The sequence below is a fragment of the Vulpes vulpes genome, chromosome 10, assembly GCF_048418805.1.
Source record: "Vulpes vulpes isolate BD-2025 chromosome 10, VulVul3, whole genome shotgun sequence".
NCBI lineage: Eukaryota > Metazoa > Chordata > Mammalia > Carnivora > Canidae > Vulpes > Vulpes vulpes.
In genome coordinates this window covers 82,476,386-82,503,889 of record NC_132789.1, presented here as the reverse complement: position 1 = coordinate 82,503,889, position 27,504 = coordinate 82,476,386, and the positions used below count along the sequence as shown (strand labels likewise).

The 27,504-nt window shown below is 36.4% G+C and overlaps 1 protein-coding gene across 4 annotated transcripts in view; it reads left to right on the top strand.

Annotated features, from left to right (window-relative positions):
* SLC10A7 (solute carrier family 10 member 7) overlaps positions 1 to 27,504 on the top strand; it is a 241,172-nt gene that overhangs the window by 10,920 nt on the left and 202,748 nt on the right. For all 4 annotated transcript variants that reach the window (XR_011994971.1, XM_026018166.2, XM_072724783.1 and 1 more), the window contains exons 3-4: positions 2,505 to 2,641; positions 6,776 to 6,851. Coding sequence is in view for 3 of the 4 variants with exons in the window: in XM_026018166.2 (XP_025873951.1) it covers positions 2,505 to 2,641; positions 6,776 to 6,851 (213 nt within the window). In the remaining variant the exon portion in view is untranslated. The remainder of the gene's footprint in view (positions 1 to 2,504; positions 2,642 to 6,775; positions 6,852 to 27,504) is intronic.

Below are 27,504 nucleotides of genomic sequence, written 5' to 3'. Positions count from 1 at the left end.
ATAATTATAATTTTTATGTAACTTAATATATTAATTTAATTTTTCTTCATGTATGTGAAATTTACATTTTGTTTACTTTTATGAACATAAATCAAAGGGTACAAAGGTATATATGATGAGAAGTCTTCTTTTCTACCCTCTATCAGATATCTGGAGATAACCAATGTTAATAGTTTCTGTGTATCTTTCCAGAGATAGTCTGTGTAAAATATATGTGCTTTATCCCCTCCTCCCTTTCAAGCTGTGATGTTTTGTACTGCATGCCACCCTGTCTTGTTTTACTCAAAAAACATATCTTGGAGATAGTCTCATATGAACATGTAAAGAACTTGTTTCTTCTCGAATGCTGGAAAGCGTTCCATATTTTTTTTTTTTTGAAAGCATTCCATATTATGAATGTGTCACGATTTATTTTACTAGGTCTCTATTGAGGGACATTTAGGTAATTTTTAAGGTTTTGCTATTATAAAAGTGCTGCAAAGGATAACCTAAAAATTGTCCATTTTCCCACATTTGGGAGAAAATGTGAAGGATTAATTCCTAGAAATAGAATTGCCAAGTCAAATCATATATGCAGTGTAAGTTGTGACATATTCCAAGTACCTAGGACAGAGTTGGATTCTCAGTGTTTGTTGACTGAAGGAATGAATTGCCAGATTGCTGTCCTTAGGCTGTGCCAGTTAATACTCCTATTGGTTGAGTAGGGAAGAGATCTTGTGTTCCCACATGCTTGTCAACACAGTTTTAACATGGTTTTTGCTAGCTTGTAACAGTCTTGTCATACTTTAAGTTACTTAATTATTCACCCATTTTTGGACTTTTAACTTGTTTCCTGATTTTACTATAATAGATGATGCTGTCCTGATCAATTCTTTGGGATCCAGGACTGTGAATCGTATTATAGTCTTGATATATATTCCCAAGTCACTTTTCAGAAAAGTTATTCCTATCTAAAGGAATAACTGCTTCATATTCCTATCTAAAGTATATGCGGTTTCCTTGGTAACTGCATTCTGGCTAATCATTTTGTTACAGTTAAAAAATTAAAATATTAATATTTATTTGGTATTTATCAAATACCTCTGAGTATATTTGAGTGGGATTTAGTTTTGAAACTGCTGAGCATTCTTGGAACTGCTGGCTCTCAAGTTTTCTCTGGGTGAAATTTTAAAAATTCTAATACAGTGTAAGGGTGGCTCCTTTTATCTTAGATTGGATCCATGAGCCTGGTGTGGCTTCTGGTCTGCTCAGTGCCTCCCATTTGTCTGAAATTAGACTCAGATTGCCAGAATTGCCTTCGGTGTCATTAGAGATGTTTTGTGACCACACTGCTACTGCTGTGTGTCTTCATAGAGGGAGATAAGTAGTGGGAACCAATGAGGCAGATCCCTGAAAGTGGCTATCAGAGTCTTCATTAACCTACTGTCCATTAAACTGATAAACTTTAGCTAATGTCTATGAGGCTGAAGATTTCTTGAATGTCTTACATGAAGTAGGGGAGACCTTACATTGCTATCTTTATAACCGGTGAATCTCTGGCATCTTTGTGCTTTAATGACTTCTTGCATATTTTATAAGACTGTACTTTTTCTACTGCTTTCTGAATTTGTCTTATTTCAACGGAGTAACACTGTAACCCAAAGAAATCCAAATGCAAATACTTGTTAGTTTGTATATATTTGAACCCCCCAGATTTAACTCATTATCCTTTTTTATCTGTGAGACATATAACATGTACCTGGTTTGTCATGTTTAATGTGAATTTCTTCCATCTGGGGGCAATAGTGTGGTAAAACGGAGGAAGCAGACATGAGTTTGCTAGCATACCAGAAACTAATTTGATTCTGAGCTTCACTGTATGGTAGCTCTCAGCCTCAATTTCCTCCTCAGTAAGATAGGATGATAATATCGAATGGGGCTGTCGTGAGGATTAAATGAGAGAACACATAAAGTGACAAGCTCAGAGCATGGCACATAGCCGCTGTTCAGTAAGCATTTGCAAAGAAATCTAGAAAGTTGATTTTGGGGGGAAAAGCCATTTTGAATTGTAGAATATTGTTGGGGAAAACATTTTTAAAAATTATGATTTGTGTGTAGATTGGTAACATCTTGCCAGAGTGAGGCCTTATTGGAGATTAATCATATTTAATTAAAATGTAATGGGTCCTTAAGTAGTTACATACATGTTTGTTCAGTGTCAACAATCCTCAGGTCTATACTAATGTAAAGGTACTTGGCTCAGTCTTGGTCCAGAATTTTACAAATCTGAATTGTTGAGGTATATTGTATACTCAGAAAACAATTAGAATATTTCAGACATTTTGTATAAGAATACCTCTTTTTTTCCCCCTTAAAGTCCATCTGTTATGTCTATGTTTAGAGATAAAGAACTCTGAAATAACTCCAAATTAAAAATTAATTTATTTGATGTTATTTTAGTAGCCGCCTCTCTCCAGAAAAATAGTTTTCTTACCTTTACTGTTTTGTGTCTTTCATTTTTGCAGGAGCTGACCAGTGCTTTGGTGCATATAAAACTGCACCTTTTCATTCAGATCTTTACACTTGCATTCTTCCCAGCAACAATATGGCTTTTTCTTCAGCTTTTATCAATCACACCCATCAATGAATGGCTTTTAAAAGGGTATGTTTAAATATTTTGAAAGATCCACTTTTAATGAGGCAACTTTATTGTTTCTGTGGCAACTATGTACACAAGAGCTTATGTGTGGTATCTTATAAGGAAATAAGACACTTTAAAAATTATTATACTTTAAAATGATAGTGTTCATCAAGGAGACGATTCATCAAAGAATTTTCTAACATGATTTTTTTCTTTTTTTCTAAGAGTTTTATTAGTAAATTTTTTTAAATTATAATTTTGGTATTGCTAACATACAGTGTGATTATAGTTTCAGGAGTACAGTATAAAGATTTGACAATTTTGTATATTACTCAGTGCTCATCAACATAAGTGTGCTCTTAATTATAACACAATCTTAATATACACACACCCTCAATTTTAATCTTAACATTCTGGGATGGACAGTCTGCTGGGAATATTAAAAAGCTGTGTTGGGAGAAAGATGGAAGAGAATAGAAGGTGTAAAATATACTGCCAGTTGGGTGTTTTAACTTGTACATTCTATATTTTACCAAATGTATATAGATAATGGCTGAGTATAATATATGTTATTTTAACGTGTAGGAAAGAAGAAATTATATAGCAAATAAACATTTACTTTTTTTACTTGTTCTATGTTTGATACAATAGTTGAATTAACAATAGATTTTTATTAAATACTCTTCTTCCATTAAAAATGCCATGTTTATTAAAAGAATTTAATGAATTTTAAAAATTATTTGAAGTGGTTTAAAACTAACCACATTTCAGCAGCATGGTATAATAATCTGATAGTTAAAACATTGAACTTAGAGCCCCGAGATTGCTTTCTGACCCTGTCCCTAACTGGCTGTGCAACTTTGAAGAAGTCATGTAGTAGATTTAAACCTTAATTTCCCTGCCTACAAATAATGAGGATAGTCATACTTTTACTGTCTGCGTGGTAATGGTGTTGAGGATCTCAGTCGAGATCACTTATTCATCTCTTCAGGTCACTTGTTTACTTCCCACTATGTGCCAGGAGTTACTTATAGGTGTTGGAGAAGCAATAGTGAAGAAAAATGGCAAAGTGCCAGTTTTGCTGGTTGAGAAGACTTCAGTGTTATTGGCAATAAACAGGTAGATGACTAAGATAGAGATAAGTGATGGGAAGTAAAACTGTGAGATGGTTGAAAGGGTTGGGTGGGTAGGCCAATGATTAATTTAGATGGCAGAGTTCTAGGAATAGAATGTTCTAGGTAAAAGAAAAGAATGTGTAAAGGCTGCAAGGCAGGGACAAGCCTGGTTTTTTAGGGTCAGGAAAATGATGATGATGGCCAGAGCCTGACAGTACAAAGGGAAAATGTTATGACTTGGAAAGGTAGGCAGGGGCCAGGTCACACAGAGCCTTGTAGGGTCCGTGATAAAAACATTCAGATTTTAGTCTGTGTGCAACAGAAAGCTACTGGAGAGATTTAAGTGAGGGAATGTTGTGGTCTGATCTGTATTTTCAAATTATTGTCCTGGCTACTGCATGGAGAATAGATAGTTGAGGGGATGAGAGAAGGCTAGGAGACCAGCTTGGAGGCTCCGGTGGTAAGGTAGCTGTGCAGGAGAAAGAAATGGGCATTGGAGGATGTATTGTAAAATTAGAGCTCTCAGGACCTATGGATGGATAGGATGTGGAGAGAGGACAGGAAGGAATCAAGGATGACGTCTGGGTTTTGGGTCTGAGCCACGGGGTAATTGGTGGCATTTTCTTAGCTGAGGAGAAACAATAGGACAAGAAGGGGGAAATTAAGACTGCTGGTTTGGGCAAACTGAGTTTGAGAGCATAAGCATAAGATTTTCACCGAAAAACATAAAATACCACAGAACTATGATGACATTTTACAGCAGCCATGTATGATGCATATTAATAAGAACCAATAGTTACTGAGTGTTTCCCATGGAAAGGGCACTCAAGGAATAGGAAGATAACTCATTTTTCTTGTATTCAGGAAACATCCAGGGTAGTTGGATATGTGGGAGATACAAATATAAAATAGTAACCAACCACAGTGGGGCAGCATATGATTTGTTAGAGAAGTAGTGTAATGAGTTAAAGGGTAAGAGGCTCAGCAACGGCTGTGTATTCCTAAAATACCAAAATAAGGCGTTAGTGGGAGACAAAGATAAAAATGTTCCTCACAGCCTTGTTGCAAAAGGTCTGAACTACTGGGCTGAGCTGTTTGGGTTTGCATCTCTAGATGATGGGGAATTCTTAAATATATTAAACAAGAGAACAACATGCTAAAAAATGCTCATTAAGAAGGATTAATCTGATAGCATTGTACTGGGTTTATTATTAGTAGAGTAGGGCTTACAATCTCAGGAAGCTGAGATAGAGTTCTCATCTCAGTATATTAAGCTTAAAGGAGCACACAATTAGCCTAACTAACATAGGGAAAGCTCTTCCTAGTCCGCTTTTTCTCTGTTCCCCTCCCCAGTTTGAGAGTACACAGTATATTAACTTGAGGGAGTTGTAGACTCCTACCTCAGGATCATGTTTAAGTCATTAAAATTAATAAATATTTTGAGCACATCTTTCTTACCTTGCTATGTAAAGGGAAAGAATGGAGGTAGAGCATTCAGTAGGCATTTATAAAAGTCCAAACTTGGGCAAAAAGCATCTGAAGGAGGATGATGGCAACCGTCATGGAAAAGAATGGAAAGTTGGTTGTAATAATACATTGATTTATGAGGAGCAAGTGGAGCCACGTGTAACTCTCCAGTTTCAAATTGGATATTGAAAAAAAGCCCACCAAAACTATCACATTGACAGAAGTAAGTAAATTCAGAGGTGAAATTGATTTTTTAGAAAATGTTAGATATGTTTAGTTTGAGATGGCAGTTACAGGCAGCTACAAATTTGGGAATGGTAGTTAGGGCTAGAAATGTAATGGCAACAGTACTCATTTTGCTGTTAGTTATTTGCATTTGTGTATTGAATATTTTTAGAGATAGGAATAGGAATATATCCTACCTATAGAACACATGATATGTAATGTGTATTCAATATATAGCTTAGGGATTTTTTTTTTAAGACAGGGAGAACTCTGCTTTTTTGTACCTAGAAGGGAAGGGACCAGAAGAGAGGGAAAGATTGAAAATACCTGAGAGGACTTGTCTCTAGTATTGGGGGTAGGAAAAATAGAAAGTAGAGAGACTAGAATAATAGGTCTAGATAAGCCGTTGACCCTGGATTCCAGAATAAAAGTTTAATCCTTGGTAGATGGCTTTGTGAATTTGGACAAGTTACTTAACTTCCCTTTTAACTTCAGTTTTCAGTAAAATGGGATTAATAATAGAAGTTATCTTAAATACTTGTGAGGAAGAAATGAGTAAAGTATCTAGAATAGTATCTACTATAAATGGTAAATGCTTAATAAGTATCAGTGATGATAATAGTGATGATCTTGAGGAAGTCTCAGAGATTAGGAATTGGTAATAGGACAGACAATTTAAGCATCACTTGGGAAAATAGACCTTAAAAGAAGACTTGAATTGCACTGGAAATTCTATTAAAAGTGTTTTTTCATGTTTTCAGTCAAAATGAGTTAAAGCTTTTTCTTTTTCTTTTATTTCAGATGTAATGTAAATTTATTGCGTAAAACTTTTGTAGGTGATTCCTACAAAAGCAAGTAGAAGTCATCTGGACTCCTGCATTTTAAATTTGTTAAAGTCAGGCACTGTATGCCTATATGAACTTTCCCTATATGTTCCCTATATGAACTTTCTTTTAGGCCAGCTGCTCTCTTATGTCTAGAATGTATGTTCTATCTATGTAGAAAGTATATCCATGGTTTGGATAACAAGTAATGTTTTATATCTTAAGTATTTAGATTTACCGCTCATAGTTTCATTTGCTTGTTATGCAATGTGTTTTGTGTCCTAAACTCAGAGAATAGACTTCTTGTTATGATCTGGGGAGTGTACGCAATTTAATAAAAAATGAATTTAGAATAGGTACTAGAATTTACTACAGTTTGAATCAGAGAAGTATATGATCATGTTATGCCTGTTCTTTAATGAAATTATGGCAACATGAACATACATTTTATGAGCTGAAAGTTTGAGAATTGCTGTTTATAATTAAAAAAAACCCTTATAATTGCATTTTCTTTTATTTTCCAGTTTGCAGACAGTAGGTTGCATGCCTCCCCCTGTGTCTTCTGCAGTGATTTTAACCAAGGCAGTTGGTGGAAATGAGGTGAGTCATAGGGCTAACTTTATTTAAACATAAGTAGATGCTTTACTTTTTTTTTTAGTTTTATATTTTATTTTATTTTTAAATTGTATTTAACTTTATGATGAAGAAATCATGTCTCAGAAAACTTCTTTCATAACTGTAGATATATTCATTAATTTGGATGATGCTAACATTAATGATGATGAGTGGAAATTAGGATTTCGAAGAGAAGAGCAAGGGAGGTAAATGAAATAGAGATGGTGATTTTTCTACCTCAGTGGGAAATTAGGAGACAGATGACAAACAATCCAAGGAAAGGTACTTTTCAGTGTTTGGATCACCTGGAGGTGTATGACTTAGCATTTCTCAACCAACGGAACAATCACCAATAAATTGTTCTAAATCATCTCTAAATAGCTTCTGAAGTAGACCATTTCTATCAATAAAGAAACGCTCTTCTTTGACCACAGGTGTATATTTAACTTTTTAAGAAATTGCCAAGCTATTTTCCCAAGTGATTGTACCATTTTACATTTCAGATAGCAGTGTATGGAGGTCTTATGCTCCATATCTCATCAGCACTTGATATTGTCAGTCTTTTTTATTGTCAGTCTTTTTTAACTCGGCCATTCTAATATGTATCTAGTGATATCTCATTGTGGTTTTAATTTGATTTATCTTTCCCACCTACTAATAATGTTGAGCATTATTATCTTTTCATGTATTTACTTGCTGTACATATCTTCTTTGGTGAAATATCAAATCTTTTGGCTTTTTATTTTTTAGCTAGATGGTTTGTTTTATTATTGATCAGTGTTGTGAGTTTTATATATTCTAGATACAGGTCCTTCATAGATCTATGCTTTGTAAATATTCTCTACCAGTCTGTAGCTTGTCTTCATTTTCTCAACCAATGTCTTTCGAAGAGTAGGATGGTAGTGAAGGTAGTAAAGGTGGTTGGATACTGGATGTAGAAGATATGCTGATGAATTAAATGTGGGATATGAGAGAAACAGAGAGGTCATGAATGACTCCAGGACTTTAGACTGAGTAAGTGAAAGAATGGGGTTGCAGAAGGTTTTTATCAGGAGTGGATGTTGTACTTTGTAAAATGCTTTTTCTGGATCTGTGGAACTGATCATATAGTTTTTATCTTTTCTCTTATTGATGTGACATGTCACATTGATTGCTTTGCAAATATTGAACCACCCTTCTGCCTCAGGAACATAACCTACTTGATCATGGTATATGGTTTTTAAAAATATATTGTTGGATTCAGTTTGCTAATATTTTGTTGAGGATTTTTACATCTATATTCATGAGAGATATTAGCCTGTAGTTCTCTTTTTTGTAGTGTTTTTATGTGGTTTGTGCATCAGGGTGATGCTGGCTTCATAGAATGAATTTGGAAGTTTTCCTTCCTCTTATATTTTTTGGAATAGTTTGAGAAAATGGATATTAACTCTTTAAATGTTTGGTAGAATTTGCCGATGGAGCTGTCTGGTCCTGGACTTTTATTTTTTGAGTTTTTTTTTTTTAAATTATTACTGATTCAATTTCATTGATCTGTTCAAATTTTCTATTTCTTTCAGCTTCAGTTTGGTAGGTTATATGTTTCTAGGAATTTATTCATTTCTTCTAAGTTGTCCAACTTTTTGGCATATAGGTTTTTAAAAATACTCTGTTATAAATGTTTGTATTTCTGTGGTGTTGGTTGTTATTTCTCCTCTTTCATTAGTAACTTTGTTTATTTGGGTACTCCCTCTTTCTTTTTTAGTGAATCTTGCTAGAGATTTAATAATTTTGCTGGTCTTCTCAAAGAACCAATTCTTGGTTTCATTAGTCCGTTCTATTGTTTGTTTTTTTTTAATCGAATGGCATTTAAAGCAAAAATTGGATGAGATTACTTGCGAAGAGGGCATAGTTAGAAAGGACATGAAGTTCAAGGACTGAGCTCTGGGACCCTCCAACATTAAGAGGTCACAGAATGAGGAGTAACCAGCAAAGGCAACAGAGAAGATTAGACAGAAGGAGAAAAAAGAGAGTATGGTATCCTGGAAGCCAGTGTTGGAAGGAGGAGGGTATAATCAGCCATGTCAAGTTCCTGATATGACTTGTGTAAAATGAATTCTGAGAATTGACCATTGAATTAATCTACATGGAGGTTATTGGTAACTTCAACCAGAGTGGTTTTGTGGAGTAGGGACAAAAGCTTATTTGGAATGGGCTCAAGGAAGAATAAGAGGAGAGGAGTTAGAGACAGAAAGTATACACAACTGTTCTGAAGTCCTTTGTTACAAAAGGGAAGAGAGAAATGGGGCTATATTTAAAGAGGGATACGAGGTCAAGATTTTTTTAAATGCAGAAATGACAGTATTTTTTTTAAAGATTTATTTATTTATTTTAGATAGAGCATGAGCAGGAGAGGCAGAGAAGGAGTGAGAATCTCAAGCAGACTCCCCCCTGAGTGCTGAGTGGGGCTCAATCTCATGACCCTGAGATCACAACCGGAGCCAAAATCAAGAGTAGAATGCTTAATTCATTGTACCGCCTAGATGCCCCAGAAATGATAATATGTTTCCATCATAATGGGGATTATATAGTTGAGAGGAAGTTGTTGATTTAAGAGAGTGCTGAAGTAATTTATATGGTCAAGAGGAAGAGAATGGTATTGGGTTGCATGAACTTCAGTAGGAGCTTGGATCATTTATTGATGATAACTGGAGAAAAGACAGTGTGTGGATAGAGATCCATGAAGATGGGTAGAAAGGGTACACTTGGGAGTTGTGATGATTTTTTGTTTCTTAGCTCTCTTCTCATTTTCTTTGTACTCTTCTGGTTTGTTTGTTTGTTTTTTAGGTTTTATTTATTTATTCATGAGACACACAGAGAGAGAGACAGAGAGAGAGAGAGAGAGGCACAGACACAGGCAGAAGCAGGCTCCATGCAGGGAGCCTGACGTGGGACACGATCCCCAGTCTCCAGTATCACATCCTGGGCTGAAGGCAGCGCTAAACCGCTGAGCCACCCGGGCTGCCCATGTACTCTTCTGATTTTTACTTTTTTTCTCAGCAGCTGAAAGTGATGTTGGAGTAGGGGGTATTATGTTTGAGATGAGAGGATAAAATTGCAATTACCATCTAGGAGAGTGAATTAACTGGAGAGTATGGTAGCATTGCTGGAAGCACTAAGGAAACAGCTGAAACCTATGGTCATGCATTTAAAATAAAGCCTGGGGATGGCTGGGTGGCTCAGCTGTTGGGCTTCTGCCTTTGGCTCAGGACATGGTCCCAGACCTCAGAATCCAGTCCCACCTTGGGCTTCCTGCATGGGGCCTCCTTCTCCCTCTGCCTGTGTCTCTGTCTCTCTCTGTCTCTCTGTCTCCCATGAATAAATAAAATTTAAAAAAAAAATGAAGCCCGGCATCATGCTTTCTCTTAGCCACATTTAGTTTCTTAGTGTAGAAATGGAATTTACAGAATTGGATTTAACCAGAGTTTCATTATGCTGGATAGTTCTTTTTAGTTGCCACATAATTAGTGAGCTAGAGGAGTTACAGGACTCTTAGACTGTCTTTGTCATGATTATCTTTCTACTGCTTTTGAAGACTGAGGAAAGGGTCTTTTTTGGTATAATTAACACTGAGACCAGTGTTAATTGGCTTAAAGTTGTCATTTGTCTCTTTCTCTCTGATGTGACTCCCTTAAGTGCTTTAAAACTAAAAAACCTTTTTGTTCTCAGATGACTTTTGGCAGAAGTTCAAAGTTCACTCATTTTCTTGACATTAATATATAGCATTAGAAATTATATTTACATGTTTATTCTCCAGTAGATATTTAAATTATTTGCATTGATGTTGCATGATAATAATGTTGAATTTGTTTTCTAATATCATTGGTTTAGTTTGTTAAATGATTATATTGTGCGACTTTATCATCATCGAGCATTTTTGTAGTCCTGGGGAGTAAGTTACAATTTTCATAGATATTGAAAATTGAGCTTGCGAAGTCCAGTTGGGTTGTATCTTTTGATATGAAATGAATAGACTTTTAAAATATTTATATCAGATTGTGGAAGAAAGTGATCTTCAAGTAAAGATATTAGATGCTTTTAAGTTTAATGTTTTTCTAAAGTAATGTTATAAGGTAACTGAATATAAGCTTTTGCCGAAGTAAATGTGAAGATTCATCTTTTCTATAACATATTGAAAATAATCTAATTTAAGGATGCATTGTAAATTGGTGCATGTAAAATGAAAAGGCCCAAAAGCAGAGTCCACTGTCAGGTACCATTAGGTAAAGGTTTTGATTCTACTTCTCTGTGATGTGATTCTCTGTTCTGCCTTGCATGCAGCAGACCTATACTCTCATGCATTTCAACATGGTAGGAAAACTACCGGGCACATTTCCATGTTGCACTGTCCTTTCAAACTGTTCTCTGCAGTAGTTGTAACATGTAAGAAAACTTTCCTTCTAGATTTCGTGTTATCAGTCTTGTTTACATTTAGTTTATGCTTTCAAATATTTGTATATACATCTTTAATATAAACACATATGTTTAGTATATGCTCTCATGTATTAAAGGAAATGTGAAATTGTGTAACATATTTGTATTTAATGATTTGGGGGATGTATGCAGGTGTAATAGAGTCACTTGAAATGATTTCATATTTATTTTGCAGAGTTGTTCTATATAACTTAGAAGGAAGTTTTTTTCTGTTACTTATACACCTTTCATTTTAAATATTTTTTCCTAAAACTGTTGGTTACCAAAAGGTTTTGTCATGATTTCAAAGTTATCACATTCCTTAAACTCACAGCTTATACTTCAGCAAGAAATAGCCTTACTATTCCTAGTTAAAGTTAAAAAACAATTTGTTTTTATAAGTTAGATTATTTTTGTTTCAGTGATTATAAACTGGAGTTTATAATCATTTTTAGCAGCAAAAGAAAGTAAACGTATGTGCATAATAATGCATATATGTTGGAATGCTAGCATATCCTTTAGATATTAAAATGAGATTGTTTAAGGGCATAGCTGACTGACAGTCTTATTTTGTGGCTTTTAAATTTTAAACTACTTCCATTTAAATATTAGAAACATGGCTAGGTTCTTTTTTTGTGATCATTATTTATTCATTCCAGTGTTTTAAATGTACTTTTCAAAACCATGATTATAGGGTGTTTGGTTGACACAGTCTGATTGGTGGTTATATGGTAGTGCGTATGTGTGTGCATATGTGTGTCTACATGTGAGCACTTGTGTGTGTGCGCACGTGCACATGCAATTTCAGTTCCTTTTTTAAATAACAGAAAAAGTAGTAAGACTTGGTGAACCCTGATTCATTGCCAAATATAAGGAAGTGATAGGTCAACGTGTTTTCTATTTTATTGTAATGTGGGAGACATGAAATAAACACTAATTCTTTGTTTACCACTGTATACATTTGTTTCGTTTACATTTATGTTCCGAATGTAAAGTTCTGTGGTAAAAGATAAGATTCCCCCCACATATACACACACACACAGCTTTACAGATGTTTAAAACCTTAGGGGACTTGCTAAGGGAATCATTCTGTTTAAATTCATGGAACTTCTGTCTTATAGTAAATGCCACAGGGATTATGAAAGAAGTTTCTTCTTCAAGAAACTGGTACATTATTTTTCCAAGTTTGGAGAGAATTCTGTAGTTTTCATGCTGTTGTTATAGAGATATTTCATTTCTCTGTTACTTATGCTGCTGTTATATGAAAAAAGCTAGAAAGGTAGGGTTTGGAAAAAAATTACACTATCCTTCTTTGCTTCAGTATTTCTTCTTTTGCAAGCTGAGAAAAGGAAGGATTCAGCTAATAGCCAATGACTAAAAATGTGTAGTAAATACTAGGTTTTGGGTTCCTGAGTAAAGATGCAAAACTGTACAACCTTGTAAGATTTTCTGAGTCTGAGCATTAAACCAGTTAAGAGAGAAATATAATTAAGGATTTCTGCCTTCAAATATTTGAAGGAAAAAAATAAAAAGAAAAGCATTAAGAAACATAATAAGTAAAAATCAGGGCAAGGTAGGAAGAGTTTCCGGTCAGGTCTGAGAGTATTTTATGCTAAACTCTAATCTATGTTTAAAGCTAATAAGCCTGGTAGTTTGAACTATGAAAATAAGGTACACTGACCACTGTAGTGTACTGATTACATGCATGTTATTTATGTTGGTTCGTTTATTTTCTGTTTCTCAAAGTGAATCCCATAGATTCTGTGGGTGGGGGGCTGGGGAGGGTATCCTTATCTCTACCTTAGATCTGTTGAATTAGAATGTATGGTGGATGATCCTCAGCATTCTCCTTTAAAAATTATGAATTATATCTACAAAAGGTGTGTAAAACATATATACAGTTTAAAGCATAATAAACACTGCTGTGTTCGCTAGCCTTCTAGCTTTAGAAATGTAATACTCAATCAGAAGTTAAGCTCCCACTTTATGTAGACACTGCCTTCTACCACAGGGCATAAAAGGAGAATGAGATCTGCCTTCAGAAGTCTACATTTATTGTGATATTATACCACTCAAAACCTCTATTTCATGATATAAACCTCACAAAAAGAGGTAAAGCAGAGTAAAATGGCTTTGTATTGGTCCTTTTTTTTTTTTTTTTTTTAAATCAAATTGTCGTTTTCCATTTTTGGTGTAGAAAAAACCTAAAATGAACCCCAAGTGAGTTGAGCCCCATTCACCTATGTAGGACAGTCAGAACTTGAGTTTAGGAATTTGGACTGTGTTTGCTTCTTGAAGGCAGTAGGGCTGTTCCTTTGCTAAGTCTAGGGTTAAGATGTTATGCTTCTTTTAATGTAAACGTATTTAGTTAGCATTTTTGTTATATTTTAATTAGCAGGTTGAAGGATTTTAAAGCCCTTTGGTAGTCATGTGGAATTCCAAACACACTGAAAGAAAAGTTTTGATTTCAGGTATAGCAGAAAGGTAATTAAGTTAAAAAGTGTGCATGTGTTTAATTTCATCAATGGGGCTATTGCCCAAATCTCTTCAAAGAAAATTTAAGAATGTCTCTTGAGCAAAGAAAATTATTACATGTGGTGAACTCTTTAAGTCATAGACGAAGGTCATGGCAGTCTGAGTGTATTTAAAAAAGGTGTTCTGTCTGCTTGGAAAGCAAATGAAGCACTCATTACTAACTTTAAAATTACAGCTGTGAGAAGATTTTTGCTAGAGGTGAAAGATCAAGATCATCACAGTCCAAATGGAGACAGAAAGTTCAATTTCTGGCTTATCAGTCAGGCATGAAACATTTCAGGGTTATTTTGCATTATCAGTGGGGAGTTGATCTTGCTAATCCAATGCATGAAGATAAGATTCATTGAAACATTTATAAAGGCATTTAGAGTAGATCTGATCAGCAGAGAGCCGACTTGAAGTGAGAAGGAAACCTGACCTGTCAGTCACTGTCTTAGCTTTAGCAATCACTCAGCTTTTCTGTGCCTTGCCTTTCTCTTCTGTTAAATGGGGTCCGTTAGTGCTTTTGCTTGCAATGGAAGTTAAATGGCTTCCTGGAGAAATCTCGTTTCCGAAAAAGGCTATCAGTGTTGAGCCCTCTTGTAAGCTGGGTTATGTGCACTTCTTTCTCTGCAGCCTCCTGTGCTCTCTAGGGTGGTAACCGTTCTTCCTCTCTGGCAGATGGAAGAGCAGAACAGCAGCAGCAGTGAGAAATTGCAGGGCCCTACTCTTCTGCTATATGTACCTTTTAACCCTAGTCTCATCTTCTGGGTGGGGTTAGCATTCTTAGAAGCTTTACAAAAAGTTGCCTGTGTTTGTTTTAAAGCTGCTATAAAACTTGTTTGAAACATGTCGAGATTGCTCAAGAATTTTGTATGTAACTTAGAATTCTCTCATTTGTCTTTCATTTCTACCATTCTAACCAAGATGGTCCCCTTAATGGTTGGCAGTGATCTGTGTTCACCTGATCTAGTGGCTCATTCTCAGTCCTTATTCTCCTTGATTTAACTGTAGCCTTTGACACCATAGCTACTTGCCTCTTGCTTCCTTTTGCTTCCCTGACACTCTTCTCTCCTAATTCTCTTCCTCCTGTCTCTGATCATTCCTTTTTTTTTTTTTTTTTCTTGTCTGGCTCCTTTTCCATCCTAATGGGAATGTCTTCCAGGTACCTGATTTTCAAACACTTTGTTTAGCATTGCCAGATTCCCGTTTCTGGGTCTTTTCTATAGCTGAAGTCGTTTGACCACCACCACCACCGCCCCCCTTTCGGTCTATCTCTGCCTCAGACATAAGGACCAGTCCTGATCACGGGTGAGAAGTATTTAACCAATGCCAGCTTAACACACTGTGGTGCAACATCACCACAGTGCTGTGGCCGTGCTGCTAGGCCATCTGATTTTTAGCAAAGGGTGCATTTGCCGAGGAATCAAAGCAGGTGTTTGACACCTGCTTTTACTTACTTAGTGGTCTGAGTGGTCACACCAGGTAAACCCTGGACCTCTCTGAGCCTTGGTTACCTCATCCAAATAATCTTTGCATCCTTATTTCATAGGATGGCTTATAAGGATCTCATGAAATCATATGCAGAAGTAATTACAAATTGCTCAGGAACATATTAAACAAGCATCAGCATCATAGCATCATCTTTGTAGAGATTTGTCATTGATGAAATCATCTAGTTATTGCTTTCTCAAGAATTTGATCTTCTTTTTTTATTTTTTTAATAATTATTTTTTATTGGTGTTCAATTTGCCAACATACAGAATAACACCCAGTGCTCATCCCGTCAAGCGCTCCCCTCAGTGCCCATCACCCATTCACCCCTACCCCCCTCCCTCCTCCCCTTCCACCACCCCTAGTTCATTTCCCAGAGTTAGGAGTCTTTATGTTCAGTCTCCCTTTCTGATATTTCCCACACATTTCTTCTCCCCTCCCTTCTATTCCCTTTCACTATTATTTATATTCCCCAAATGAATGAGACCATATAATGTTTGTCCTTCTCCGATTGACTTATTTCACTCATCAGAATTTGATCTTCTGAGTTTACTCATTTACTCACTTCATTCACTAGTTCAAAAATATGTGTTGAGGGCAGTCTGGGTGGCTCAGCGGTTTAGTGCAGCCTTCACCCCAGGGCATGATCCTGGAGAAGGTCAGGCTCCCTGCATGGAGCCTGCTTCTCCCTCTGCCTCTGTCTCTGGCTGTCTCTCTCTCTGTGTCTCTCATGAATAAATAAATAAAATCTTTAAAAAGATATATGTGTTGAGTGCTGCTATATATAGTACCTTCATAGAATTTTCAGTTTAGTAATATAAAGCATAAATAGTAAATTGTAATATAAAGTGATAGTGTTTAAATAAATTTATTTTAATAAGCTGGATAATCCCAGTTTATTAGTTTATATTATAGTTATTCAGTATTTTTTATATAAATATTTCTTACCATAACCTGAAATATTAGATATTCAAGATTACCTTCTGGGAATGAAATGGCATGGGGAAATGTATTAGTAGTAGAAAGGTTGCTTTGGGAATTTAGAACTAGATAAAGGGGATTGAATAGATTTGTAGGATGTTTCCTCTAAAATGTAAAGCCAAAATAAATAAATAAATAAATAAATAAATAAACAAATAAACAAATAAATAAATAAAATAAACTGTAAAGCCTGGAAAACTACCCTTGTTCCATTCCAGTCAACAAACTGACCAACCACAAAAACAATCAGGTTACCATGTCTCCCTTGAATTGTCCTACATTGAAAATTTGTTATCTAATTCTTTTTCAGTATCAGACTGTCTGTATATATTAGGACCCATATAAGATATTTTCAATAATTTTGTTTATTTCAGCTAATTACATTTTAAATATCAAACTTCCTTTTTAGGGAGGTACCCTGGATTCATTAGTGATCTTGAGGAAACACTAGTTTAAACAACATACTTACAGCTTTTTTCTTGGCTAATCTAATTTTTTTAATATTCATATTTGTTGTATCTGATTATAAGGAATTCGACTATTTTTATCTGTATTTTCAAATTCTGGGCATGTACCTTTTTTAGGCTTTGTGGCTTATCTGTGCATTAACTACATGCTAGCCACTCATGTATTTGTATATACTTATAAAGTTGTTACTACTGAAAATAGGAGCTTGCTCTCAATGATTTGTTGAACTATGGAGTTATGGAAATATCAATAAATTGGATGTGGAAAGACTTAGCTTCTTCCATTGGTCCTATTCCTAACCAGTTCTGTGATCCTTGGTATTCTCTTTTTTTAGCTTTTTAATCAATTGTGTGTAGACAGATTATTCACTTACTTTTCTCCAAGCTTTTATTTAAATTCCAGTTAATTAACATAGAGTGTAATATTGGTTTCAGGAGACAGGGTTGTTTTATTGTAAAAAATTATTTATTTATTTTAAGGATTTTTTTTTTTTAAAGATTTTATTTATTTATTCATCAGAGAGATTGAGAAAGAGAAAGGGAGAGGCAGAGACACAGGCAGAGGGAGAAGCAGGCTCCATGCAGGAAGCCTGACATGGGACTCTATCCTGGGACTCCAGGAACACGCCCTGGGCTGAAGGCAGCGCTAAACCGCTGAGCCACCCAGGCTGCCCAGGATTTTCTTTTTAAGTAATCTCTACACCCAACATGGGGCTGGAACCTACAACCCTGATATCAAGAGTTTCATGCTCCACCGACTGAGCCAGCCAGCTGCCCCAACATGGTTGTTTTAGATGAAAATACTTTGGGAAAAAAAAATAAAAGGTCCTATATATTTGATTTATTTATCTTTTAAAATTGAAGCTGACACACAATGTTACATTAGTTTCAGATACACAATATAGTGATTTGATAAGTCTATATGCAGTGCTGTGCTCACTGCAAGTATAGCTACCATCTGTCATCATACAGCGATTATTACGATACCATTGACTGTATTCCTGTTCTGTGCCTTTCATCCCCATGACTTATTCATTCCATGACTGGAAGCCTATACCTCCCACTCCCCTAAACCCATTTTGCCCATCCTATCACCCTCCCTTCTGGCAACCATTAGTTTGTTGTCTGTATTTATGCTAAGATATATAGGAGGATATGGGAGGAGGTAACCTGTTATTTTAAGCTGTTTGCTTCTTGGTGAAATATGACTGACTTTATTGCATTAATTGTAGATCTTTATGCTTTCTCAACTTAACTTTCCCTATGAGATTATATGCTTCATAAAAAAGGATTGTATTATACATGTATCTTTTATATGAAAGTGTTCAGCATCTATCAGACTAAAGGAATCAAGCTAAATCTTTACTGCATTGCTACAGATTTTGAAAATGATCCTTTTAAGCTTTACTTGCATTATGAAGACATCAGGTTTTGTCTCTGATGTACCTAATGAAAATATCCTGCTTAGTGGAGTAAGATTTTTCAAGCGGATTATTCATGACTAAGAACACTTGGATCCAAACTAATAGTCTGAATATATTGAGTGGGACTGAGCTGCATTCTAATCAAACGACAAGATATTGGCCCTCTAAATAAGTGATTTTAAATTTTTTTAGATGGAACCCACTGATAGAAATGGAAGAGTTTCCATAGTAACACTATTATGTAATTCACTCTCTCTTCCCCTTTCTTCCCCCACTTTCCATCCACCTTTCTCCTCTTTTATTTATTTTATTTATTCATGAGAGACAGAGAGTGAGAGAGAGAGAGGCAGAGACACAGGCAGAGGGAGAAGCAGGCTCCACGCAGGGAGCCCAATGTGGGACTTGATCCTGGGATTCCAGGATCACGCTCTGGGCCAAAGGCAGGTGCTAAACCACTGAGCCACCCAGGGATCCCCTCTTTCTCCTTTTTCTTCCCTTCCTTTTCCTTTCCTCTCTTCCATTTTGGAAAGAAAATGCCAATCAGTATTCACTAAATTGATTTGTGAACCACAGTTTGAAAAATACTTTCCTAAATTGTGGTGGAAACCTGCCATCCATATTTCCTCTTGCGTCAGCTCTTCTGATCTTCTGGACAAACTCATTGGCCTTTGATCTCTCCAAAGGGGGATTCCTGACTGCCTGTCACTTGTAGATGGCTCCTTTGGTGTTGGTCCTTGGACCACCCTGGGAACTTTGTGTTCCTGATCAACTCTTCTGCTGTTTGTTGTCAGCTCAATTGAACAATCTGCTCCTTCAGTACAGACCTCTTCATCCCCCATATCTACCAGATGAAGTCCTGCTTATCGGTCAAGGCCTAAATCAAATACCATTTCTTTTCCAGAAGCTGTTGCAGATGCCCAGTCAGAATTAATCTTTCCTGCCTTCCATGGTACTTCTTTTGTACCTCTGTCATGACACCTACCCTTTATCAGATATTTTTGCTTGTATTTGGCTCTCCAATCAATTTTTGAATTTTCTATTCAGGAACTGCTTTTCTTTGATCCTTTTAATGCTGTACAAGGGTATCCATACTAACAATGGCAAAGGAGTATTTGGGGAAACTAGAAAGTGATTCCAATTTCATCATAGTCATGTAATGGTCCCAAAAGAGTTGTTCAAAACAATAGTGAAGTCACTTACCTGACAGTAATTTCCATAAGTTTGTGTTCTCAATCTCTCCTTTAGGGATATTTTTATAAACTTACTTTGCCAGAAGAAAGTGGAAAAGACTCGAACAGTATTCTGTCTAGATAAGAAATATTTTCTCATTAATGCAAGTACATTTTAAATTTTGTTAAGAGAACTTATTGTGGGAAGTTTTCAGTTGATGCTCCATAGAGTTGCTTATTTAATGATCTTTCAGACACTAACTCTAAGACAAAGTTCCTGTCTAATTACAATTATATTCACACTGTTTTGAAAATCGTACATTTTCTCAGATGGTACCATGATAGTTTAATTCTGAAAAACAGTCTGAGAAATTAACTGTATGAGGTAAAATATATTTATATATTTATGCATAGTCATGTTTTTTGAATACGTGATGAGTTAGCCTGTGAAAAACACTTCAATTTTTGTGGCTCCCCTTATCAGGGACAACAGGGAATGAATAATATGCCTTACCAAAATAAGTCACCATAAATACTCATTACATTTGTGCTCTGCCTTTGTTGGCATGCATTTATTCTTTTTGTTCCTCCAAGGTGCGATATTTGCAGTTCCTCAATAGTTTTAATTACCAGCTATTCTGCCGTGTGTTTGTACACTTGCCATTAAAAAGGTGGGGTATATAGTCACATTCTCTTATGAAAAATGAGAGCTGGTATTAAAATTAAAAAAGGATCTGCAATGCCCAAGTCGTCTGTAATGAGGTGTGAATCCTGTTGGTTCCATATCATTTTTTTTTGCAGATAACCAAAGATAGAATTTTTGTTGGAGGAATTATGTAGTTCTTTTTTAAAATTTTTCATTTTCAGATTGTGTTTGAAATACTTCTGAAGGTTCAAAAGGAGTCCACTTTAAGAAACAGTTGGCCCATGGTTGATAAAGTTTTAGGGCTTCAGGCCTAATTCATTATAAGTTGACTATCAGTAGAGAAAGAGGAAAGAAGTTGAGTTAGAAGCTTGTTTGCTAAATAAAAGAGCCTTTCCCTGGTTGGAAGGAGCCTAACCTCAGATTTTGACAAAGTCCTTTAGCGGTATGAAGGAATGCTAGCATTTTCCCCAGCACTTCCCTAATTTCTGACCTGGGGGGATGAAAAGGACCCAGCAGGATGGTGGAGTGACCAAGAACTGCAACAATCCAGAAGGCACTGTTAACTTACTTTTGTGGGCAGTTCCTGTGCCCTAAGTGGGTTTAGCTAGCCACTAACCCATACAGGAAGAGACATCTGCAATGACAGTAAGCTCTTGTCATCAAAATAATAATAGCCAATGCTTTTTTAAAAAAATTTTTAAGATTTTATTTATTTATTAATGAGAGACACAGAGAGACAGAGACACAGGCAGAGGGGTCTCGAGAGAAAGAGAGAGAGAGAGGGAGAGGGAGAGGGAGAGGGAGAGGGAGAGGGAGAGGGAGAGGGAGAGGGAGAAGCAGGCTCCATGCAGGGAGCCTGATGCGGGACTTGATCCCGGGACTCCAGGATCACGCCCTGGGCCAAAGGCAGGAGCCAAACCGCTGAGCCACTCAGGGATCCCCTAGCCAGTGCTTTTTTTTTTTTTTTTATAAATTTATTTTTTATTGGTGTTCAATTTGCCAACATATAGAATAACACCCAGTGCTCATCCCGTCAGTGCCCACCTCAGTACCCGTCACCCAGTCACCCCCACCCCCCTCCGCCCACCTCCCCTTCCACCACCCCCTAGTTCCTTTCCCAGAGTTAGGAGTCTTTCATGTTCTGTCTCCCTTTCTGATATTTCCCACTTATTTTTTTTCTCCTTTCCCCTTTATTCCCTTTCACTATTTTTTATATTCCCCAAATGAATGAGACCATATAATGTTTGTCCTCTGATTGACTTATTTCACTCAGCATAATACCCTTCAGTTCCATCCACGTCGAAGCAAATGGTGGGTATTTGTCGTTTCTAATGGCTGAGGAATATTCCATTGTATACATAGACCACATCTTCTTTATCCATTCATCTTTTGATGGACACCGAAGCTCCTTCCACAGTTTTAGCCAGTGCTTTTATAGCACATGCTGTGCCAGTCCTTGTTCTATGTGCTCTGCCTGTATTAACTCTTTCAATCCTTTTAACAACCTTTTGAGTTAGGTACTATTATTATCCCCATTTTATAGATGAGAAAACTGCCACAAAGAGGTAAGGAACTTGTCCAGCATCACATAGCACAGAAAAAGGAGCTGTGATTGATTGTAAAGCAGGTCCTCTGCTCCAGTGCCTGGGTTCCTATCCTTCCCTTTTTGGCCTGTCCCTCAGTTAACATTGGAGCTAGGATAGGTGGCGCTAAAACCTCTCCATGTATACGTGGCTCAGTACTCCATATAGGTGAGAAAAATAAAGATTGACTTATAACTGGACCAAAAAAGCCAGTAGTTGTATTAAAAAATGATCCCTACGAAGTTGTGTAGGTACTGGTTTTTCTACCTGACTGCAGGTCTCCCTTCAGGAAGCTTTCCCATCTCTCTGCCAGGGCACCATGGGATTTACCCCATCAAGGCACATGTAGCACAGCAAAGGCCTGTGTATCTCAGTGAAGATTCCATCTGATGGCAAGGAATGTGTATTTCTCATTTAAAGTTGTATAGTATCTAGTGCAGTATTTGGCAGATGTCAGGGGAACAGTAAATATATTTGAATTGATGAATATTTTGGAAAGAATTTGTTTAAATCTAGCTCTATCCAGATCTTGATTTAAATAAGTCTTATTAAGGCAGTTATTCATATCTAGCTATACTTTGACCTATATTAAATAAACTTGTGGAAATATCATAAACTTTTATAGAAAAATCAAGAGACATGATTGGCTGTCTCTTGCCATATATTTTTTTAAGATTTTATTTATTTATTTGAGAGAGAGAAAGAGTGAACATGAACAAGGGAAGGGGCAGAGGGAGAGGGAGAAACAAACTCCCCTCTGAGCAGGAGGCCCGATGCGGGGGCTCCATCTCAGGACCCAGAGATCATGACCTGGGCTGAAGGCAGATGCTTAACTGACTGTCTCTTGCAATATTTTTACTTCGCTCAGTTATTCACACTTTTTCTGCTTTGTGTAAACATCAGCAGCAACAGCCACTTATATGGTGGCAACCTCCAAAATGGCAGGCTTCTAATGCTTGGAAGGAAATAGAACACTTCTAATGCTTGGAAGGAAATAGAAGATTTTCAGATGGTTGATCAGGCCTGGAAGGAAATAAAAGATTTCTGTAAGGTTGATCTTGTATCTTCAAACCTGCTAAGTGATGAAAAATATACACAGACATTTTAGGGACCTTGAGTCTGTTTTCTTGCCTTTTTAATTTCAGATAGTCTTAAACTATTTAGTGAAATATCTCATGTAGGGAGAAATGATTTTGACATTAGAAGACATTAGTGGATACTTGATAAATATTTTTGGCACAAATGATGAGGTAAAACATTTTTTTAAAATTTTACTTATTTATTCATGAGAGACATAGAGAGAGAGAGGCAGAGGCACAGGTAGAGGGAGAAGCCGGCTCCATGCAGGGAGCCTGATGTAGGACTCGATCCCGGATATCCAGGATCACACCCTGGGCTACAGGCGGTGCTAAACTGCTGCACCACCTAGGCTGCCCAAAACATTATTTTCTTTAAAACAGTGATTTTTTTCCTATGGAAGTTTCAGGAGATTGAGAATTAAAATATGTGTAAGAATACTTTTTTAAGTCATCTTCTATAGTGATAAATAGATTTTAAATTACTTTGCATATTTTGTAAAATGCTTTTACCTGTATTTTCTCTTTTGAACTTCCTGATAATTATATATAAGACTAGTATTATATTGCCCTGATTTTCATAGTTGGTCAAATTAGGATTTAGAGGTGAGGTGACTTGACTAAAGTCACACAGGTGTAAAGTATGTATTCCTTCTCCAGGATGCTTTCATCCCTTTATATTATATCCCAAGCAAAAACAACAGAATTCCAGAAATCACAAAAAAAGAAATCACCTTCAAGGGAAGATCTTGTGTTGGCTCTTCATTAAAGATGATGGTTTGAAATTGTTCTGAGAGATAAAGGACAATGTACTATTAACTTAAGACAAATTATTGAACACTTGCAATTTACAGAGCACCGAGCTGATATTTTGGGGGAACAGGGAGGTAGAGTATAAAGAAAATCCAATGGTAGTGTGCTTTCATAGTGGTTGGTCATGAAATGGGGGAAATTGGCAGAAGCATAAACAACAGGTGGATTTGAATGAGCAGTTGGGTGTGGTAGGTAAGGAGAAGGTTGGAGAGGTCCCTAGAGCTTGAGCCAGGCCCACAGATTCTGGTTAGAAAGATGGTTCTTGTCTTTTTTTTTTTTTAAGATTTTTATTTTTTAATTTATTCATGACACACACACACACACAGAGAGAGAGAGAGAGAGAGAGAGAGAGGCAGAGACACAGACAGAGGGAGAAGCAGGTTCCATGCAAGGAGCCTGACGTGGGACTCGATCCTGGGTCTCCAGGATCAGGCCCTGGGCTGAAGGTGGCGTTAAACCGCTGAGCCACCTGGGCTACCCTAGATGGTTCTTGAAGAGATAGGCTTTCAGCTTGTCTCTCAGCGGTTAGGGAATTTTTTCAAAGGCTTTCCAAGTGGGGTTAAGATAAACTAGTTGGAAGATCCACGAGAATGGGCCTGATGGAAGGGGTGTTATTCACCAATCCTGTCCTGGTGGTCTGGCTCATATTTACCTGCCTCTGGGAGCAAGAGTGCAGGCTGGCTGAGGATGCAATTGCTTTATGACTGACCGTTTCACTGCACATGTTGCTTCCTTATAGTAAGTTGGTGGGAGAATGATCACTTTCCTGTGCCCCATAGACATAAAATCTGAATGGAAAAAACCAGGCACCCGAACACGACCACACTAATGGTGTGGGTGGGTCTGTGGCACAAGTAGGCCAAACCTATATACATCATAGCATTGTAGAGTTTAAAGATCACCACTACCCTCGTCATAGAGTTTTCAAATTCATCTCAGCAATTTCCATTCCCTACCAGATGAGAAAGTGTAACCAAGTCTGAGATTTCCTTTCATACCTCAAATACAAGAGGGCTTTTGAATTTGTTTTGGTACCATAGATCCAAATTCTACCACCAGGAAGCCAATCCCACCGAGAATACAACCACAAATATTGCCCTTTCTAGCTAGTATCTAAAACTGTAAGATACCATGTAGGTGTTTTTTCTTTAAATGTTATTTAAATAAAGATAAAAAATTAACTTCAATGTTAGAAGTCATATTAATATATGCCCACTTTCTTCCCTAAATCTATACTGTTGATTAAGTTATATAAAATATTTCCTAGCAATAGATGCACATCGTGTAGTGTTAACTGGTTAAATGATTAACATATGTGAGCATTCTTTGCAAATTAAAAAACATTATAGTTATTTTGTTATTATGTTACTGCTATTAGATAATGCTATTGGATGATTGACTTTTAAAACATGTTGATTAGAAAGTCTATTTGAAAAAAAAAGAAAGTCTATTTGATACAATTAATTGAGATTATATTGGATTGTATTGGATTGTTCTATTGAATGTTATGTTACTACTGTTGGGGTTAGAGAAGTTAAATGTAATATTTTCCACCTTGGTTTAGAAAACCATAGTTTTATCATGATACCTGAGAAAACATTTAGTATTTTCTTTCCTTCTTTCCCTGGTTTTAAAATTGCTTCACTTATTTCTTTTGCCTCAAAAGGGTAGGAAGAGAGAGGAGAGCATACTATGATAGTCTACTTGATTTTTTTAAAGCTTCATTTTTATTTTTGTTTTTTTAAAATCTGTCTTTATCTTCTGAACTTTTCCCTTTCTCATTCCTGTCCTGTTGCTGTTTATCTTTTCATCATTGTCTCTCCCTCTTTTCTTCTCATGCATTTTAGTTCCTCTACTGACCAGTCTTAACCAAGCTGGACTCATTAGTAGGTCTCTGCATGGTCCTCTGGGGCTTTTGTTATTGTCACTGTCCTCAGCATCATCTCATCATTGTGTGGTCTCTTCCTTGGAGCGTAACTCTATTTCAGTCTAGAGTGAGACATCTCAGGTTTCCAAATCGTGAACCTGGCCTTATAATGACAAAGGCATGTGCTTCTATGGCACTATCCCTTCTTCTAGAAGCTATCAGTGTTGATCTATCTGCTCTGACAATAAGAGTCTCTAAAGGTCTTCTAGGACAGGGGGATTACCTTCCACACTGGCTCTGTGTATAACCGGTATTTGTAGGGTCCATGGGACTCCATGAGGCATCTCCCTCAGCAGCAAGATGTTAGGAAGCTTCCTTTGGAACTCGTATGACTAATGAGTGACTGTTTTGCTGTGATCACAAGACCCATCCTAAAGCCTGCTGCTGTCATGTATCCTCAGGCCTTCCTCCTAGACAGCTACCTACTTTTTAAAGTCTTGCTTCCCAAGCATTCTTAAAAATGAATCACTGCATCTTTATTTGGATATTGCAGAAGTCAAGGAGATAGATGGCCAACTGAGAGGAACTTGAGCTATAACTGTAACTCTAAAATGAATCTCCAGTCACCGTCAAATCATATCATCTATTTAAACTCCTTCTTGTATGATTCTGTAGAAATAATTCTACATTTGGTCTGGGTGTTAGGGTCTAATAGGAAATTGGTTTAGTTGTCCTAATTTTCACTCTTTTGCTTCTTTACTGACATCTCCCCCACTCCCCTGTAGTGGCAAAGGATAGAGGTGGGATGATGGAAAATCATTGACTTTCATTGTCCATACCTAAGTTATATTCTATTTCTGCATTGACTCAATCTAAGTCAACACAGAATATTCTGTAATCATTGTCCATACCTAAGTTATATTCTGTTTCTGCATTGACTCAGTCTAAGCCAACACAGAATATTAGCTCATTGGGAGAATCTGCCCCATTCATTTATTTAGTAAGCACTCAATTCGTATTTAAGGAAATTCACTGTGTTGCAAGGAAAGGAAATGATTCCGTCTGTTGAATTGGATATTATTTTCTCAAATTGACCTAGTTTTATTTTGCCTATTTATTTTAAAATAGACTCCACCCCCAATGTGGGACTCAAACTCATGACCCCAAATTAAGAGTCACATGTTCTACCTACTGAGCCAGCCAGGTGCCCCAATTGACCCAATTTTAAATTTCTTACTTTCATCATGGTGATTTTTTTAACAACTCCTATGCTTTTCTATAAAATTATACTAATTAATACCAATCATAGTAATATTTTACCCTTTAGAGAAACCCATTTATTTACCAACAATAGTAGTTGTATTTAATTGGATATTCTGGTTAATATATGTATCAGACATCTCTGATCATTTTCTAATATCTTTTATCCCTTCATCTTTTCAATAGAATCCCATCATTCAGCTGGGCACACTGTCATCCAGCTAAAAACTGTATTTACTAGAATTTCTGGTGTTCTGAAAGCCATATAACTAAATTCTGGGCAGTGAAATATAAATGGAAGTATTGCATATCACATTCAAGATGTCTTCTTAAAAGTGGGTTGTGCAGCCTTCATTTTCCTTCCTCCCTCTGCTTCCTGGAATGTTGATTTGATGGCTAGAGCTTGAAGAGCAGTTTTAGATTGAGAAAGCCTGCTAATCATAGTGGAGCAGCAAGAATAGGATTCTGGGTCCTTTGAACTGTGGGGATGCCAAACCCTGCTTTGCCTACCTCCAGACTTCTTTTACATGAAAGAGAAAAGCATACCTCTCCTGAATAAGCATTGTTATTCAGAGTAGTTTTTTGTATGCAACTAAACTTGATTACAATTAATGTAAAATTATATGGGTATAATTTTCAAATAACAGGATATAATTAAGTATACTTAATACTGGAACTAAACTGAATATAATTCAAAATAATAAGATATTTAGAAGCCACTTGAAGACCTGGTCCATTATAACTTAGTAGTGTGCAGTATTATAAAAAAATACCTCATTGATTGTCTTGAATTTTCTACCTCTATTGATTCTTTGGAAATGTAGATTAACATTGAGTAATAGTTTTGTTATCTAGCAAATTTCTTAATGCTAAGTACAAAACTCTGGACATTTAG